Raw genomic sequence first — 17,454 nt, forward strand, 5'->3', positions numbered from 1 at the left:
AATGGAGTAAAACTAGAAATCAACAGCAGAAGGAAACTGGAAAAACTTACAAATACATGGAAATAAAACAGCACACTCTTGAACAACCAGTGAGTCAAAGAAGAAATCAAAAGAGAAATTAAAACATATCTTGAGACGAAAATTAAAATGTACCATCCTGATACTATAGGATACAGCAAAAGCAAAACTAAGTGGAAGTTTATAATGATAAATGCCTATGTTAAAAAAAGAAAAGATCTCAAGGAAAAAAACCTAACTTTATACCTTGAAGAATTAGAAAATGAAAGACAAACTAAGCCGATGAACATTTTCCAACATACACACCCAGCTCCGCATAAAAATCTAAATACTCATAGATGTATATACAACTAGACTTTTAATTTACTGCCTGTTCTATTTACCTATGTATTTTCTTATGTTTTTGTCCATATGTATATGTAGAAAGAATTGTGAGATGTTAGAAATTTTAGCTTGTTTTCAATATATTTTTTACAGTGTTCCCTTCATTATGACAATGAGTAAAGTTATTTTTTTAATCATTCTAGTATTTCAAAAGAATGGCTTAAGTTTACATAAAAATTACAAATTTAGATTTTTTTCAAGTAGAGCCCTAAAACTGTATGAAATGGGGGAAAAAACATTTTTAATTCCAAGAATTTCACCATATAAATAGAAAGAAGTGTATCAAGGGGAAAAAATAACAGTTGAACAACTGGTACTCCTATTTTAAAAACTTAAAATATTGAATAATTTTACTTTTATTGGTTTATTCAAAGTATCTCTATTGTCTCACCTGCAGTTTATTTTCTTTCTTTATAGGACAATCTTTGCTAAACATTACGTCCTAGAGATTTTTCCCATTACCATAGATACTCATAAGCAAAACAGATAATGATTTGTAAGTTTTTAATAAAGGAGAAATGGGTAAAAAGAATCATAGAATAGACTTTTGTTTTGCTGTTAACCTGTTAGAAAACTAAATTCCTTGAATTTCTTTTTCCAACTCTGATATGATTTAAGTCTTCAGATAAAAAAGAGGAAAGATGACTATGTTAAATGGCAAGGAAAGAAAACAACCTTTGGTTTAACTTGTTTCCATCACTGTGAATTTTATTTCAGATTATCATTTTTAAGTTACTTTACTTTAAGCAATCCTTTTCTCATCAAAATTCCTTATGATTTTTGAGAATCTGATAAATACCTTTTTCGGTAATTAGAAATAATGATATATTTACAAGAGTACCAGAAAATCTAAGTTATCTACAACTGACTAAAGCCATTATTAGTAATGTTAAATTCAGGATTTACCAATAATTTTAGCCTTTAAAGAAACTTCTTTGGGATTTTTTGCTTGTTTTGTTTTTTAACTGTAAAAAGCTAATAAAAGCATGAAAAATCTTAATTTTTGATGACAAAGAGCAAATCTGGCACCACTATATTAGATTTACAGAAGTCTTTTAGGAAATTAGCTGTCAGGTATATCTAGTTCAGTCAAAAGAAAAACAAAAACAGGACAATGCTCACAGCCAACTCTGACCTACCAAGCCTTTGCTACCTACAAGGTATAGTCCAGACAAGGTGAGAAATGCATCAAGTACCAGTTTAGAGTAAACTTTACACAATGAGTATTTCATTTTCATAAGCTTCTACCCTTCCCCATTTCTCCCCTCACTAAGCCTAGCAATTTTTCAGTCTGAATATTTATCACCATTACTCTCCCGTATTTCACTTTCTTCCTTCCTCAATGTAATCTTTTAGTGGTTTTTGTCTCCATGGTGATACTAATACCACTTTATAATGTGGTAAATTTCATGACGCAAGGAACTAACCTAATAGTTGTTTTATATTTAAATAAGGTTTACCAAATGCTTACATTTCACGTTAATATTTTTTTAATTCCCATGATGCCAAATACCTGAAAAATATTCTGATCCTGATATAATTGATATCTGTTAACAGAAAAAGATGTTCGGTAATAACTGATCTGTGTTTATGGTTAATACCTTTAAAAGGTTATTTGCTATCTACTATTTACTTTTTGGTTCAGCTGATGAAAAGCATGTCAAAATAAAATGTCATCACTGTAATAATCTGACGTACTTACCAAGACTATCTCTCCTAATCCAAGCTGAGCACGTCCCAAAGTTTGCCAAGATTCCCATGAATGTGGATTTCTCTGGACAGCCATTTCCGCAGCATGAACTGCTGGGAACGTTTCATGAAGAGACATTAGGACCTATAGCCAAAAAAGAAGAAACGAAACCCATCAGTAAGTAATATTCATAAATTAGCAAACTAAACACTAGCCAAAAAGAAAAAAATGGATAATTGTATGTAAACAACTCTTTTCATTTTTAAAAATATATTTTTAGTCTGGAAAATATAACATTTTAGTGGGTTTGACCGCCTTCTCTGCTCTTCAGGGTGAGAAATTATATTCTTCCTACTCCTGAAATAACTATGAAAAATATAAAGCGTTCCCTTTTCAACTGCTCAACCCTACTGCCCATCTGGTCAAAACCAGGTGGTCATATTCTGGCCATGGTGGCTCACAGCTATTTGAACCCCAATTCCCCTTCTATTTATTCTACTTACAATGTGTTTTTTTAGGGAACTCCAGGTCCTGCTGTCAAACGAGGTGAATTTAAATTTGTTCAACTACCTATCCTGTCCCTAGTGAACATCTTTCTGCTCTAAAAATCATTTAAACACTCCACCAGCCTCCCCACAACTGGGTTCTTCAAATCATACACATCAGAAAAATCAGGGAGTTCCAGAACCCTCTACCTCAATTTATGGGAAAGGGCTGGCTTTTATCTATAATATTTTGACCATCTGCATTTCACAAGATTTGTGACACCATCATTATCAGGTTCCAAATAAAACAACTCATTTCATATAGCTTGCCACAAATCCTATCTTTAATATATACATATTTAAGATTAAAAATTAAAGACTTATCCAAATGAAGGTCCTCATGGCACTCCATTCAGTGGAAATAATTTATTTGGGTTTTTCCTGGATAAACTACAATCAAAGCTGAAAAAGGATGTGCCCTATGTTTGGGATCATCATCTGAAAGATATGCTGGGTGTGTGGATCAAGGCTGAATTGCAACCATTCCCTGCCAGAAGTATGTTTAATTCTCTCTTTGAGATTTTAAACATCTTTTGGATAATCTAATACAAGTGCTCAGAGGTTTTCTTTATGAACTTTCCCACAAAATATTAAAACTGTATTCCTAAGTAGAAATGTTATTTTTATATTAATAAATTGAGTCTATTCTGACCTTTTGCTATGGACTAGGCCATTTTTAGAGAAATATCGTCATCTAGAATCCAATCCATCCTCATTCTGAAGAGACTGAGTTATTGCTAAGCCCACTACAATGAATTTCCCAGGAAAGCCAACACATTTCACTCATTTCAGAGGTCACCAGTGACTTTTTAAAAGACATCCATCTGCTCATATCTTAAGCAGTTAGGTTGAAATGAAAGTTAGCTTCATTGTGAAGTGTTTTAAACAAACTTCTAATCTGATGCATGAGGAAGAGCCATAAATCATATGGTGACATATGTTTTTCCCAAATAAACTATATTTAAAAAAAAAGAAAATGGGGCTTCCCAGGTGGCGCAGTAGTTAAGAATCCACCTGCCAAGGCTAAGGGACACGGGTTCGAGCCCTGGTCCGGGAAGATCCCACATACCGCGGAGCAACCAAGCCCGTGTGCCACAACTACTGAGCCTGCACTCTAGAACCTGAAGGCCACAACTACTGAAGCCCGCGCGCCTAGAGACCATGCTCCGCTACAAGAAAAGCCACCGCAATGAGAAGCCCGCGCACCGCAACGAAGAGTAGCCCCCGCTCGCCGCAACTAGAGAAAGCCCGTGCGAAGCAATGAAGACCCAATGCAGCCAAAAGTAAATAAATTAAATAAATAAATTTATTTAAAAAAAGAAAGAAAACGGGAGGAAATGCTCTTTTGGTTCATCACCGCTCACCAGACATAGTGAGTTCAATTTCATAATGAAAGGGAAATTCTTCATAATTATTACCTGTGATTTCATCTCATACAGGGTAGCATCATTTGGGGTTAACTGTAGTGCTTCATCCCACTTCTGAATCGCCTCTTGGTATCTATGGTTGTTAAAGTTACATTAATATTATATTTTCAGTATGTCTTTGAGAGTACATGACCAAATTTAAAAATCAGAAAATAAGGAATAATTGTTTACCAAGAAATATCTCTATTCAAGAACTGATAATGGTGATGTTACAAAAGCAGGAAAATTTAAGACACGAAGGGAAAGGACAGCAAAAGAGAAAAAAGCAAAACCTAAATAAAAAAGACTTTTGAAATTTTTCAAGATTTTATTTTCTGGCCTAAGAAATCACCACCAGAATTTCTTTTTTTCACCAACCTCAATGTCTGCATGTGTTGTCACTCATTTCAGATGTATTACAAAGGATTTCTCTCAAGAACTTACAATCTAATTACAACCTTTGGCTCTACTGCAGCAATCTAGCTGACAGAGATGACAATTTAAGATGTTGCCAGGTCATTCTGTAAAGATTCTTCAGTTTTAAGATTTTTTGTCTATAAGCTCCAAGAGCACAGGGACCATGTCTTATTTATCACTATCAATAAATGGTAAGTTTATAAGATATGGGTCACATGAATGAAAAACAGTATGAAGACAGTGATTTCCACTATCACCTTTTCACTGATGTTCTCTCAGTCACAACTCTCTTCTGAGCTAACATCTCTACCTAGATTCCCTATAAACACCTCAAACTGAATATGCCCCAAACTGATCTTAGCATACTCCATGCCACATCTGCAGAAGCACAGTAGCACTTTCTTTTTTTTTTTTTTTTAAATAAAATTAAGGAATGGTTAAGTCCTGCACATTATCCAAAGCAGTCACCTTCACAGCATCCTTCCCAAGCAGTTAACTCATGTATACCTGATTATTTCTAGGAGGACAAAGTTCAAATTACTAGAATATTCTTCATTATAATGAGCTGAAGCTTTCTATCCTGTACCTTCCCCTCAATGCTACTCATTCTCCTTTCTAGAGCTAAACAGAAAATATATAATCCACCAGTTTTCATTCCTGGCTACATACAGATGATCTAGGGAGGTTTTGGAGGGGAAAAAAATACACGTGTGTGCACCCACACACACATATGCTGGTCCCTGTCTCAGATCAATGAAAACAAATTCTTGGAGTAGGGCCCAGGCATCTGTATTTTTTTAAAGTTCCCCAAGTTATGCTAATAAAAACCAGAGTTCAGAACCACTGGTAAGATCTCTCTTGGGATATTAAGCCCTATCATGTACTGTCTTCTCTTAAATCTCTTCTTGCTACCCTTCCTTTCCTCTATGTATTCTAGTGTATAATTTCCTACCTTCTATGTGAAGATCCAAACCAAACATAACAACCAAAATGTGGGCTAACCTGCACTGATTATTACTTAAGCAGGGAGCAGAAAACTAAAGAAATAAAGGCAGAATTTGGTAGAAAATACAAAGCTGAAAAACATAAAAAAGTACATTCTCTGTCTCTGCTTCCACCTTGCTATAGCACTCCTTTACTAGTAAATAATACAAATGGCAATACCATTTCCAGGGTCCTGTGCCACCGTGGCCACAGCAAAAGGGCGGCAGCTATCTTAGAATAATTTTGCCACACTGCCAACTCCACGGCTAGCAGCAGGGGTGAGGGTAGGCAGGGCGCAAGTGCACTACAGAAAGCCTGCCTTAACTGCCACAGGGGTTGTAGCAATGGCTACTGTTACTCAGTAGCAGCAGGCTAATGTATCAATGTAACAATAAGCTGAAGATTCACCCCACAATGGCTGGCAGTCTTTGTTTCTAGACAAACCACATCTGAATATGCAGAAATGATTATCAGAACCACTGTTAATATCTTCTTCCCTAACAGGGGTCCCTGCTGAGCCCCGAGGAGATAATTTGTTTGAAGACTGTTAAACTCTGGGTGAAAGACTACTCGAATTTTAGGAACTACCAATGACCTGAAGACAGAGCGACCATTATTCACCTCATTTTTATGATGTGCTACCACGATGCTGTATGTTTTCCCCCGTCTCTGCCTGCAACAGACCTATTCTTAGGACACAAATCAAATCTTTAAGAGCTTCACTAAGTGAAAATTACTTCTCTATCAAGGATTTTGCCAAACTCAAGCACCTGTCTAGAGCCAGGGTCCCCCAAGTGAGAAGTAATAGTGGAGACATGCCGTCTCACTGGCCGCTGTCCTTCAATGCTCCTCCTTCCGTCTCACTCAGAGATCCCTTTGGAGTGCTCCATGCATTGCTCTGCTTTCCACGGGCCCTGGCACTTCCGTGCAGAGTCAGGCTATGCCCACTAGCCTGGCCTGCACAGGCCTGAGTGGCTGGCACACAATTCTCCACACAAACTGTGCTTAGCACGTGGTATACACACGTTGGCTAAACCACTGTGTCCCACCGTTACTTTCTAGTTACCCTGAATGGGAACCTGAGGCTCACAATTATTTTAAAATAATTGTCATGTCAGTGTTAGCTTAGACCCACCAAATGCACTTCAAAGTAAGACATTTAAGTATCTTTTCAGGTACCATTAAAATTCTTTATTTATGAATTCCAATTATTCTATTAAAATACTATCAACTCTACAGAATTAATTAACTAGCTCCTTCTGTAGCATCACCACCTATCAGGTCGCACTGCTTGGATTCATATACTAATGCCTAAAGGGGCCCATTCTTAGTCTTTCCTTTCCCAGCCCCTTCAGATAAAGCAGCTTCCTTTAAGCCAAAAGTCCCTCTAAAAAAGGATGGAGAGAAAAGATACAAGGACTTCACCTGGTATTGCACTTAGCAAAAAAAAAGAAACACACAGAAAAGGAAAGAGAAAGTCTGAACTTTACTGGCAGACTCTTAAACAGGGATAAAAACCACAGCTTGCAGAGAGGAGGAAAAGGGAAGGAGGAGGAAGACAGGGCCTGCAGATTCCAATGGACCTCTTCCTTCCTTGATCTGCACATGTACATCTTTTAAGGCAGCTAAGACAGCAAATCTGTGCTGGCAACTATAAATTGCACTGGTGGCTTATATTGGGCATTCAGTATTTTTTTAAACAAAAAATATTCTTAAATCAGGTCTTCCTTATATTCTTTACCTGAGTAAATGATACCTGTTTTGATATAAAAAATTTTTCCCTGGGTATACAAATAGAGAAGAACCAGATAACAGAGGAAAGTGGGTGTGGGTATGTGCGCACGCGCGCGCGCGCACACACACACACACACACACACACACACACAGAGAAATTAAAGACACAATTTCACCACCCAAAGATCATAACCATAGTTAATATAGTTAACATTTTATTGTATACCCTTCCAGTATATTTTAATATAATGTATATAACACACACACAAAACATCTTCTCAGGTCCTGAAATCATCAAATGCTTCCCTCTACAGCATAAAACTTAAAGACTGATTACTACTGTTCCAAATGGATCCTCCCTTGTTAGATATTAAAAGTAACCCTTTGGTACAAACTTCCAGTTATAAGATGAATAAGTTCTAGAGACATAATGCACAGCATGGTGTGGTGACTCTAGTTTACAGTACTGTATCACATACTTGAAAGTTGCTAAGAGAGTAAATCTTAAATGTTCTCACCACACACAAAGTAATTTTATGAGGTGATGGATGTGTTAACTAACCTTATTGTGGGAATCATTTTGAAATATATACATGTTCAAATCATCACATTGTACACCTTAAACTTACACAGATATCAATTATATCTCAATAAAGCTGGAAAAAAGTTACCCTTTGGCCATTACAATTCTCTTTTGGAAGAAAGTGTGCCACGAATAATAATTATTAAAGAAGAAAAAATGTATTTTGGAGGTCAAACAGAATACACGTACTATATTTGATGTAAAACTGACTGGAAATGAGATCACCTTAGAAGGAAAGTTGTATAACTCAAGATACCACTCACACTGATTTCTTTTAATTAAGAAAAAAAGCCACTGAGGGAAAAATAAGTATTATATTTACTCGTCTATACAACTCCCCTTCAGATTTTCTATTAATATGCCAGACGTACAAGGGACAGTTCCAGGTTGGTTTACTTATCAGAATTAGCAATCTCTAAACTAATCAAAAATTCAAATGACACTAGTACTTTTTATTTTTTTTATTTTTATTTTTTATTTTTTTTTAAACATCTTTATTGAAGTATAATTGCTTTACAATGGTGTGCTAGCTTCTGCTTTACAACAAAGTGAATCAGTTACACATATACATATGTTGCCATATCTCTTCCCTCTTGCATCTCCCTCCCTAGTACTTTTTAAGTATAATAAGATTATATCTAAAATACAAATCATATTCAGGTTGTTTAATCCTCTGAAACTAGCCCAGGTGTTTAACAATTAGAATTATAATTTTAAAATTTTGGTCTTATAGAAAAAAGAGGAAATCCTTATAGTGAAAAACAAATACAGCAGCAGCCTCTCATATCTTCTCTCCTCAATCTAGTATCCAAAATACACGCAGGTGCATGCACGCACACACAAACATACACTTAAAAGCTCTACTTCAAATGAACAACTACTTTTAAACTACTGTAAACAATAAGAGGACATGTACAGGAACACTATTTTCAAAACCTTTGTAAGGGACAAAAACTTTTTTCCTTCAACAACTTAAACATAAACTTAAACTTGTTCCTTCAACAACTTAAACATAAAAATAAACCTCTAAACAAATCCTGATGAAGGAAAGTTCTTAACAGGGGAAAAAAAAAAACAGCTAATAAATGCAGGAGAAACATTAGAATTTAGAATATTAGAATTTTAAAAATTAGATTTTAAAAATCATCAATTATGAAATAATGGATCTAGATGAATCTAAACGAAGGGAAAAGATTGATGCAGAACTGTACAACGGAAGATAAGGCTGATATTCCCCTGAATGCTGTAACTGACCTTAGCATCACTAAAGGGACACTCAGATATTATATATGTCATGATGTGATGCAACAGAAAGTAAACAACACCATGAATATTCTAGCAAAAAAAACCTGAACTTCAATTGAAGCTGCTTGACTTAACTTCCAGTTTACAGAAAATACAAGAGATGGAGGGAAAAAAAATTAAATGATCCAGAGGGAAAAAATCAGGCAAATCCAGAGTGTGAGACAGTCTACTAAGCAATTTGCCTAGTTAATTCAAAAAGTCAATGCCATGGGAAAAACTTTTAAAGGTCAGAGAATTGTTCTAATGTTCTAAATAAGGGTCCACAAACTTTTTTCTGTAAAGGGCCAAATTGTAAATACTTTAGGCTTTGGAGACAAGACAGTCTCTGTTCCAACTACCTGACTCTGCTGTTCTAGTGTGAAAGCAACCACAGACAACACAAATGAGTGGTGCTGTGTGCCAACAAAACTTTATTTAGAAAAACAGATGGCATACAAAGTTTGATCCACTAACTGTATGTAGTCTTAGACCCGGCTCTAAATTGAAAGAGACTAAAAACACCTAACAACTGGTAACGATGTATGAGTCTTGATTGGATCTTCAGCCAAAAAATCAGCTATAAAAAACATTTTATGGACAACTGCAAAACTAAATACATATGAGATACTAACATATATTAGGAAATTATTGTTGTCTTACATGCTAGTTATATTATGGTTATTTTGGAAATGTCCTTATTGATAGAAAATTCATATAGAAGTTTTCAGGGATAAGCTTTCATGATGTCTGCAACTTATCAAATGGTTCATAAAACATATACAGAGAAAGCAAATACGGCAAGATAACAATTGCTGAATCTAGGTGGTGGGTAAACAGATGTTCACTGTAATTTTCAACTTTTTTGTATGTTTCAAAATTTTCACAATAAAAAGTTAGAAAACAGTTTTTAATGGAAAGTTATAAGCATGTCCCCTATCTTTCTACATACACACATGCACACAATCATTAAAAGCCAAGTTTGCTGCTTGATAACAATATACTCAAAAACAAAAAGGGAAAAAAAGTAAACTATGTTTTTTTTAAATGCACATCCAGTTTGATCTAGCAATTCCATTTCTATAAATCTTTCTTGGACTGACCTGTATGCGTGCACACTTATATCTCTGAAAGGATACCCACTATATCATTTGTAAAAATTAAAGATGAAAACGTTCTTTTTCAAAAGAGGTAAGGTTAAATACATTTTAGAACATCATATAATGAAATACAAGTATACCTTCATATCCAAATCTTTCTGGTTCCTGATTCCAGATAGTAAGAATCTGGATAGTAAGAGACCTACGACACAGCCATTAAAAAAAAAAAAAAAAAAAAGGACTTTCCCTATGGCACAGTGGTTGAGAATCCGCCTGCCAATGCAGGGGACACAGGTTCGATCCCTGGTCCGGGAAGATCCCACATGCCGCGGAGCAACTAAGCCCGTGCACCACAACTACTGAGCCTGCACTCTACAGCCCGTGCACCACAACTACTGAAGCCCACACGCCCTAGAGCCCGCGTGCCCCAACAACTGAGCCCACGCACTGCAACCACTGAAGCCCATGCACTCTAGGGCCCATGTGCCACAACTACTGAACCCGCGTGCTGCAACTACTGAAGCCTGCGTGCCTAGAGCCCATGCTCTGCAACAAGAGAAGCCACCGCAATGAGAAGCTCGCGCACGGCAACGAAGAGTAGCCCCGCTCACCACAACTAGAGAAAGCCCATGTACAGCAACGAAGACCCAACACAGCCCCCCCAAAAAAAAGATCTCTAAGATGTATTAAGTTAAAAAGACAAGGGAGAGAATGGTATATATATTATATTTAGAATGCTACCATTAATGATGTTTTAAAAGATCTATAGACCCACATGCTTATAAATATAAAGATGATCTTGGCAGGATATCAAGAAACTGGTAACTGTGGCTGCCTCTGGGAAAGTGAAATAATAGGCTAGGGGACAGGAGTAAGGGCAAGACTCTTCACTGTGCATCCTTTGTTATTACTGCATTTGCTTTTTAAGAATCATGAGTATATTTCATTGCCTTTTTCTTTTCATTAAAAATTTTAAGAATAAATTAAACAAACCATGGATCTGGGAAAGATCACATACAGAAGAGAGTAGATAAGAAAGAGAAAAGATACCAGGGCTGGAGTTTTCAAAATCTGGAGGTCAAGCAAAGAAGGAAGGACCAGCAAAGATGACTGAGAAGCAGAGAAAGAAAGGAAGGAGAAAATTCAAGAGTGTGTGTGATTTTATAGAAACCAAGAGAAAAGTCTGTCATGGAGAGAGTGACGAGTTGTACTGAATACTTCAGAAAGCTCTAATATCATGCAGGTCATTGGGGACACTGACCAAAACAGTATTGTTGGAATGGTGGGAATGGAAGCCAGACTGAATAGTGAAGTGGAAGTAAAAAAGTAGGGACAATGAATGACTCACTTGGGAAGTTTTCTGTGAATATCAAAGAGAGAAATGAGGAGATTACGCATATAAGAATATAAGATCAAGAGGTGATTTATAGGGACTTCCCTGGTGAAACAGTGGTTAAGAATCCACCTGCCATACAGTATGCTAACACATATATATGGAATCTAAGGAAAAAAAAAAAAGGTCATGAAGAACCTAGTGGCAAGATGGGAATAAAGACACAGACCTACTAGAGAATGGACTTGAGGATATGGGGAGGGGGAGGGGTGAGATGTGACAGGGTGAGAGAGTGGCATGGACATATATAAACTACCAAATGTAAAATAGCTAGCTAGTAGGAAGCAGCCGCATAGCACAGGGAGATCAGCTCGGTGCTTTGTGACCACCTAGAGGGGTGGGATAGGGAGGGTGGGAGGGAGGGAGATGCAAGAGGGAAGAGATATGGGAACATATGTATATGTATAACTGATTCACTTTGTTATAAAGCAGAAACTAACACACCATTGTAAAGCAATTATACTCCAATAAAGATGTTTTAAAAAAAAAAAAAGAATCCACCTGCCAATGCAGGGGACTTGGGTTCGAGCCCTGGTCCGGGAAGATCCCACATGCCACGGAGCAACTAAGCCCGTGCGCCACAACTACTGAGCCTGTGCTCTAAAGCCCGCAAGCCACAACTACTGAGCCCACATGCCACAACTACTGAAGCCTGTGCACCTAGAGCCGGTGCTCTGCAACAAGAGAAGCCACCGCAGTGAGAAGCCTGAGCCACAATGAAGAGTAGCCCCCGCTCGCCACAACTAGAGAAAGCCCGCACGCAGCGACGAAGACCCAACACAGCCAAAAATAAATAAATAAATTTATTTATTTATTTAAAAAAAAAAGAGGTGATTGACATATCTCAAACACAACGTGTTCAAACTGAACTCACCATCATCATCTCCTACTCCAAATTTACTCTACCCGTATATCCCTGACTTAAAGAACAGCACCACCGAGTCATTAAGAAAATCCTGAAGCCATTCTTGACTATACTTTTCCTTGCTCTAGGTCACATTAGTCTTCAATTCTCTAATTCAATTCCTTTAATCCACTGTCACTGCTACTAGTGTAGGTCCTCAGCCTTCCAGGATGGTCAAAAATTCAATAAACCAGTCTTCCTGACACCAGTCTTGCCTGACTCCAATCCATTTTCTACTCTATCTCAGAAAAAAATTTCCAAAACATAGTTTTAATGAGTTCACCTACTGATAAAAATATTTCAATAGCTCCTGGTTACCTTCAAGACACTCAAGTTCAGGCCTCTTACATTTAACTAGACGTCCAATAGACATGTCTCGGCTCCAAATCCCCATTCTCCTCTAGACACTCCTTTCACTGACGCCGTACATTATGCTCCTTCCAGTTCTACTGAACTATTGTTGATACTCCAAAGGGAGAGATTTTCTCTGGCTTCTTCTTGGCTTTGCACATGCAGATTCCTACGACTGGAACATTGTTCTGCCCCTTCTTCAGCTAATTTCCATTTATCTTTTATGACTGTTCTGATGCTATCTCCTCCCAGAAATCTTGTAAAAACACGCTTTAATTCTTCCATTCCCCCATTTAGTTAAACACCCCCCTTTTATATCATCCAAGGAACTCTCTAAAACAGTACTCTTTACTCCATATCAAAATAGCTTCCCTCTTTGTGTTGCCCCCCAAAAGATGCTTATCTAATATTTTCTTTGTGGCATCAATGCCTAACAAAAGCACTAAATAAATGAGTAAAAATAGATACAAGACATTAGTATGCTAAGTTAATTTGAGTGAAGGGAGAAGAATATGAAACAACAAATGACAAATGATGTTGAACATAATTTTATCTTTGCTGAATCACACTGCTAGATTTTATGCAGCTTTAAAGTAAATTTTAATTACTTGTCCTGATTATTTAAATTCTTGACAAAAGAAAAGATGCATACATGAAAACACTGCTAAACTCAAAAGCTTTATTCTAGATATAACTGATTCCCATTCCCAGTAGTTTTGTTCTATAAAGTCACCATAAAGACTGAATTAATGAATACTGAATCATTGGTTCTAAGGTTAAGTTCCAGCAAGCCTCTGGTCACATTTTTATCAATTGATTAACATTTAACCCTGTTTATGTCCGTTTCTGTTTAAAGACATCTTTAATATACATTGCTGATTCACTAACACTGAACTCGTGGCCAGCAGCACTGTAGCTCAGGCCTGGATGAAGCTTACCTAGCACGCGTATTTTCTCCATATGGCACATCACAGCCTTCTTGGGCTTAACAACACTAGACAGCACTTCTGCGCTACACTTGGGGGCCTTTTTAAACAGCAAAATCACCAAGAAAAGGCAAAAAAAAAAGTGCAAAACATAACACTAAATAGACCACAGAGAGGACGCTTGTTTTCACTATGAGAGATAAAACACAAAGGCAGAGGGAGCATTGCCTTGTTTGACTCAGCTGGGAACTCAGATGGGAAAGCACCATGAGTATTGATTTTGGTGTTGCAAATACATTGTACTGAGTAAGTGAACTCACAAATCCAAAATCCATGAATGAGGACTGACTGTATTTAAGAAGAAATGTTAGAGCATTTTTGTCAATGTCAAATAAATTGTAACTAAACACATTGATCACCACTTTCCACTAATATCATGATAGACTTCTATCATACAATTTTATGTGCTCATGTGGAAATACCAAAACAAATTTAAAAGCTATTCCTATACAGCTACATTTCAGTAAATCAGCAGCTAATATATGATTCATCATTTTATTTCCTTACTAAAAACTATATCATCAAGAACGTTAAAGGGGACTTCCCTAGTGGTCCAGTGGTAAAGAATCCGTCTTATAATGCAGGGGACGCAGGTTCGACCCCTGGTCAGGGAACTAGGATTCCACATGCTGCGGGGCAACTAAGCCTGCGTGCCACAACTACTGAGCTCGCGCCCCTCAATTAGAGCCCGCACGCTGCAAACTACAGAGCCCACGCGCCCTGGAACCTGCGTGCCACAATTACAGAGCCCAGGCACCCTGGAGCCCACACACCACAACTAGAGAGAAGCCAGAGCACCACGATGAGGAGCCCCCGCACCGCAACGAAAGATGCTGCATGCCTCAACGAAGATCCCGCGTGCTGCAACTAAGACCCGACACAGCCAAAAATAAATAAATTAATTAATAAATAATGAATAAATCTTTAAAAAAATTTTAAAAAAGAATATTAAAGTTTTCACCTTATTTTATATTGTTTTCTAATATTTATAATCATTGTTTCCCCAAAATGTTTAATGATAGAAATAACTTTTCTGGCTTAGTTTAGATTTTGTTATTGGAAGTTCAGTATATAATATTTGAAATTAAAGTTTAGTTTGCTTCCTTGATTTTGTGGGAGCTTTCATAGAGAAATTATAACGATGTTGAGATTTGACTGAAAATCGTGCGATTTCCAATGTAGGTAGATCAGGTTCCAAGTTTTAGACAAAGGTCAATTCCCTGAATTAAACCACACACACACAAAAAAACCCTCCATAAATTACTTTTTCTGTCTAGAATTTAGAATAACATTCTGAAGAAAGCAAGGAGAAAATAATGTGCAGTTCCATACAATGAGCATTCACCGTAAGGAACTTAACTTCTCGCAACTTCAGATAGGCTCAGAAAGGAAGAAAAAAAGAAGCAAAAACAATGAAAGAAAAAAATATACTGCCTAATTGCATATTCTCTCAAGACAGTCATATTGAAGGAAAGGGGATCTAAAACAGGAAGAAGTATTGAGATGGTGCTCAGACTGGAGTCCCAGTATGTTTTACGAGGCAAGAGCAAGACACACGATATAAATATATTTTAAAAATAAATACTAAACTGCTCTGAATTTTAGTCACTATCAATTAATGAAATTATGTGGACACAGGATTAGGTTAAGTCATAAAGTCTACTCTCACTAATAATTTAAACAATTTACTTACACAAAAGAACAAACATGTCTTTAAAAGTTTCTAATTTATTATAGACAAGAACAAACAATTTACAGCAGACAAATTCACTCTGGAAACAGTAGGAAGGTCCTCTGAAATTACATGGAAGTGCACACACACTGAATAAAGGTCATTTTCCAAAGCAAACTGAAACAACAATGCCAACGTCTAACTAGTACAGGACGTTTCTTAGTTGTTACTGTATTGAAAGCAATTACCCTGTTCTACTCCTTGCTACACTAGGCAATGAGAATTTTCTGAAAAATTTCTAAAAAGTCATCATTTTAATATCCCAATTTTTACTTTAGATACAAAAATCATTTGAAATATTTTACCACCTATATTACTCATTCATTTAGCATACACATACATGTCACAAAATAAAATTCACCAGAAATTAATTCTAGTATAATTTGGATTAAATAAAAACATTTACAAATAAATCAGTAGTTCCCTTATTTTAATGATAAATATGATAAAATCACAATAAAGGCAAAACAATAAGTAGAACTCCCTTCGCCTGGATGAACTCAATCATTTGTCTTCTTGCTTCCTTGGAGAAGCCTTCTGTGACCCCTTATCTAAATCACTCTGGCTCATGGTACCCTGTTATTTATCTCTGTAAAACTATTTGAAACTTTATATTTATCTCTGTGCTTATTAAACTAAAAGCTCTATGTAGACAGTGCAATAGGTATTTTGCTCACCAAAGTATATGCAGCTGTATCAGCTAACACAGGACGAACTGGGACAATATGGGAGGGGCCCTGACTGGAAAATAGCAGCCACTGCCTAATCCAAAATTTTAAATTCCACAATTAGAAATGTAGTCTTAAGAGTCCTAATGCATTTCAGCATATCTGGAGAATCTAGCAATAAAAATAAAGTACACTTTTGTCCTAAGAAAGATACATTATTTGAGAAATGAGAATTAATCCTAGTGATCACTGAAGAATTTTTAGTCCATAAGATAAATGTAAAAATCCTAAATAAAGGATTAGCAATTAAATCCAGCAACTTGCTAAAGTACAAAATCTACATGACCATGTAGGGTATACCTCAGAAAAACATTAGAAAAGGTTTCATACGTAATAGATAATGGAGAAAAAAAAGTATATGACACTCAACAATGCTTACTATAATTCAATACCTATTTTTTATTATTCATAGCTATCACCTATAATGTTTTTAACAAAATGTATATACAACATTAAAGAAATTTAGTTCCCTGGTGCTATTATCCACTAAGTATTAATGGTATTACCTCTAAAAGCATTAACTGTGTCACCTAAAAAAACGTGTTTGTACTTCTTAGGCATATTACAGGTGATTATAAACTTGTCTCTAAATAATATTTCCAAATGTTATTATAGACACAACATGAAAAACTTTGGAAGTATGTTATGTTCTACCTTCTTTCTCTGGAAAATTAAATTGTTGCTTCATAATAATCTTTATACTCATAATTTTCTAACTAATAGCATAGTAGTAAATTCCACAGGATTTAACAGTAGCAAGTCTATGTCTCCCAGTCTTAGCCTATCTGTCCAGTCTTTTTTCTCCCCACCACACCTCTGCTTCACTTAGCTGTGTCTTTGCCCCGTCTCTACCTACATATCACTGCTTTGTTCGTGTGGGTTCCTCAGTGTACAAACATGTGCACATTTAGGTTCCTGTTCCTCCCCCTCCTCACCTAGACAAAGGCTCTCTCTCCTCTAAGACCAAGTGAAAATCCCCTTTTCTCATGAAGACCATGAGTACCACTTAACTGACCACACAGTCACACTTATATTTCTAAAGTAATTTATGTTTTACAAAGCAGTTTCCATACAATTACTTAACATACAATTATTTTTGTAAAAAGTTAATTCACTTAGTGCTCACAAAAAGTCCTATAAGATTGGCATTACTTGTTTTCATTTTACTGATGGAAGAAACAAAAGTAGAGAGCAACTACAGGACTACTCCAAAGGCAC

General features: G+C 36.4%; 1 protein-coding gene across 3 annotated transcripts in view; it reads right to left on the minus strand.

Annotated features, from left to right (window-relative positions):
- Nucleotides 1-17,454, minus strand: part of TTC33 (tetratricopeptide repeat domain 33) — a 32,388-nt gene that overhangs the window by 2,913 nt on the left and 12,021 nt on the right. For all 3 annotated transcript variants that reach the window (XM_061189215.1, XM_061189216.1, XM_061189218.1), the window contains exons 3-4: nt 4,056-4,137; nt 2,105-2,236 (exon numbers count right to left, since the gene is read on the minus strand). In XM_061189215.1, coding sequence (XP_061045198.1) covers nt 2,105-2,236; nt 4,056-4,137 — 214 coding nt within the window. The remainder of the gene's footprint in view (nt 1-2,104; nt 2,237-4,055; nt 4,138-17,454) is intronic.

The sequence above is a fragment of the Eubalaena glacialis genome, chromosome 4, assembly GCF_028564815.1.
Source record: "Eubalaena glacialis isolate mEubGla1 chromosome 4, mEubGla1.1.hap2.+ XY, whole genome shotgun sequence".
NCBI lineage: Eukaryota > Metazoa > Chordata > Mammalia > Artiodactyla > Balaenidae > Eubalaena > Eubalaena glacialis.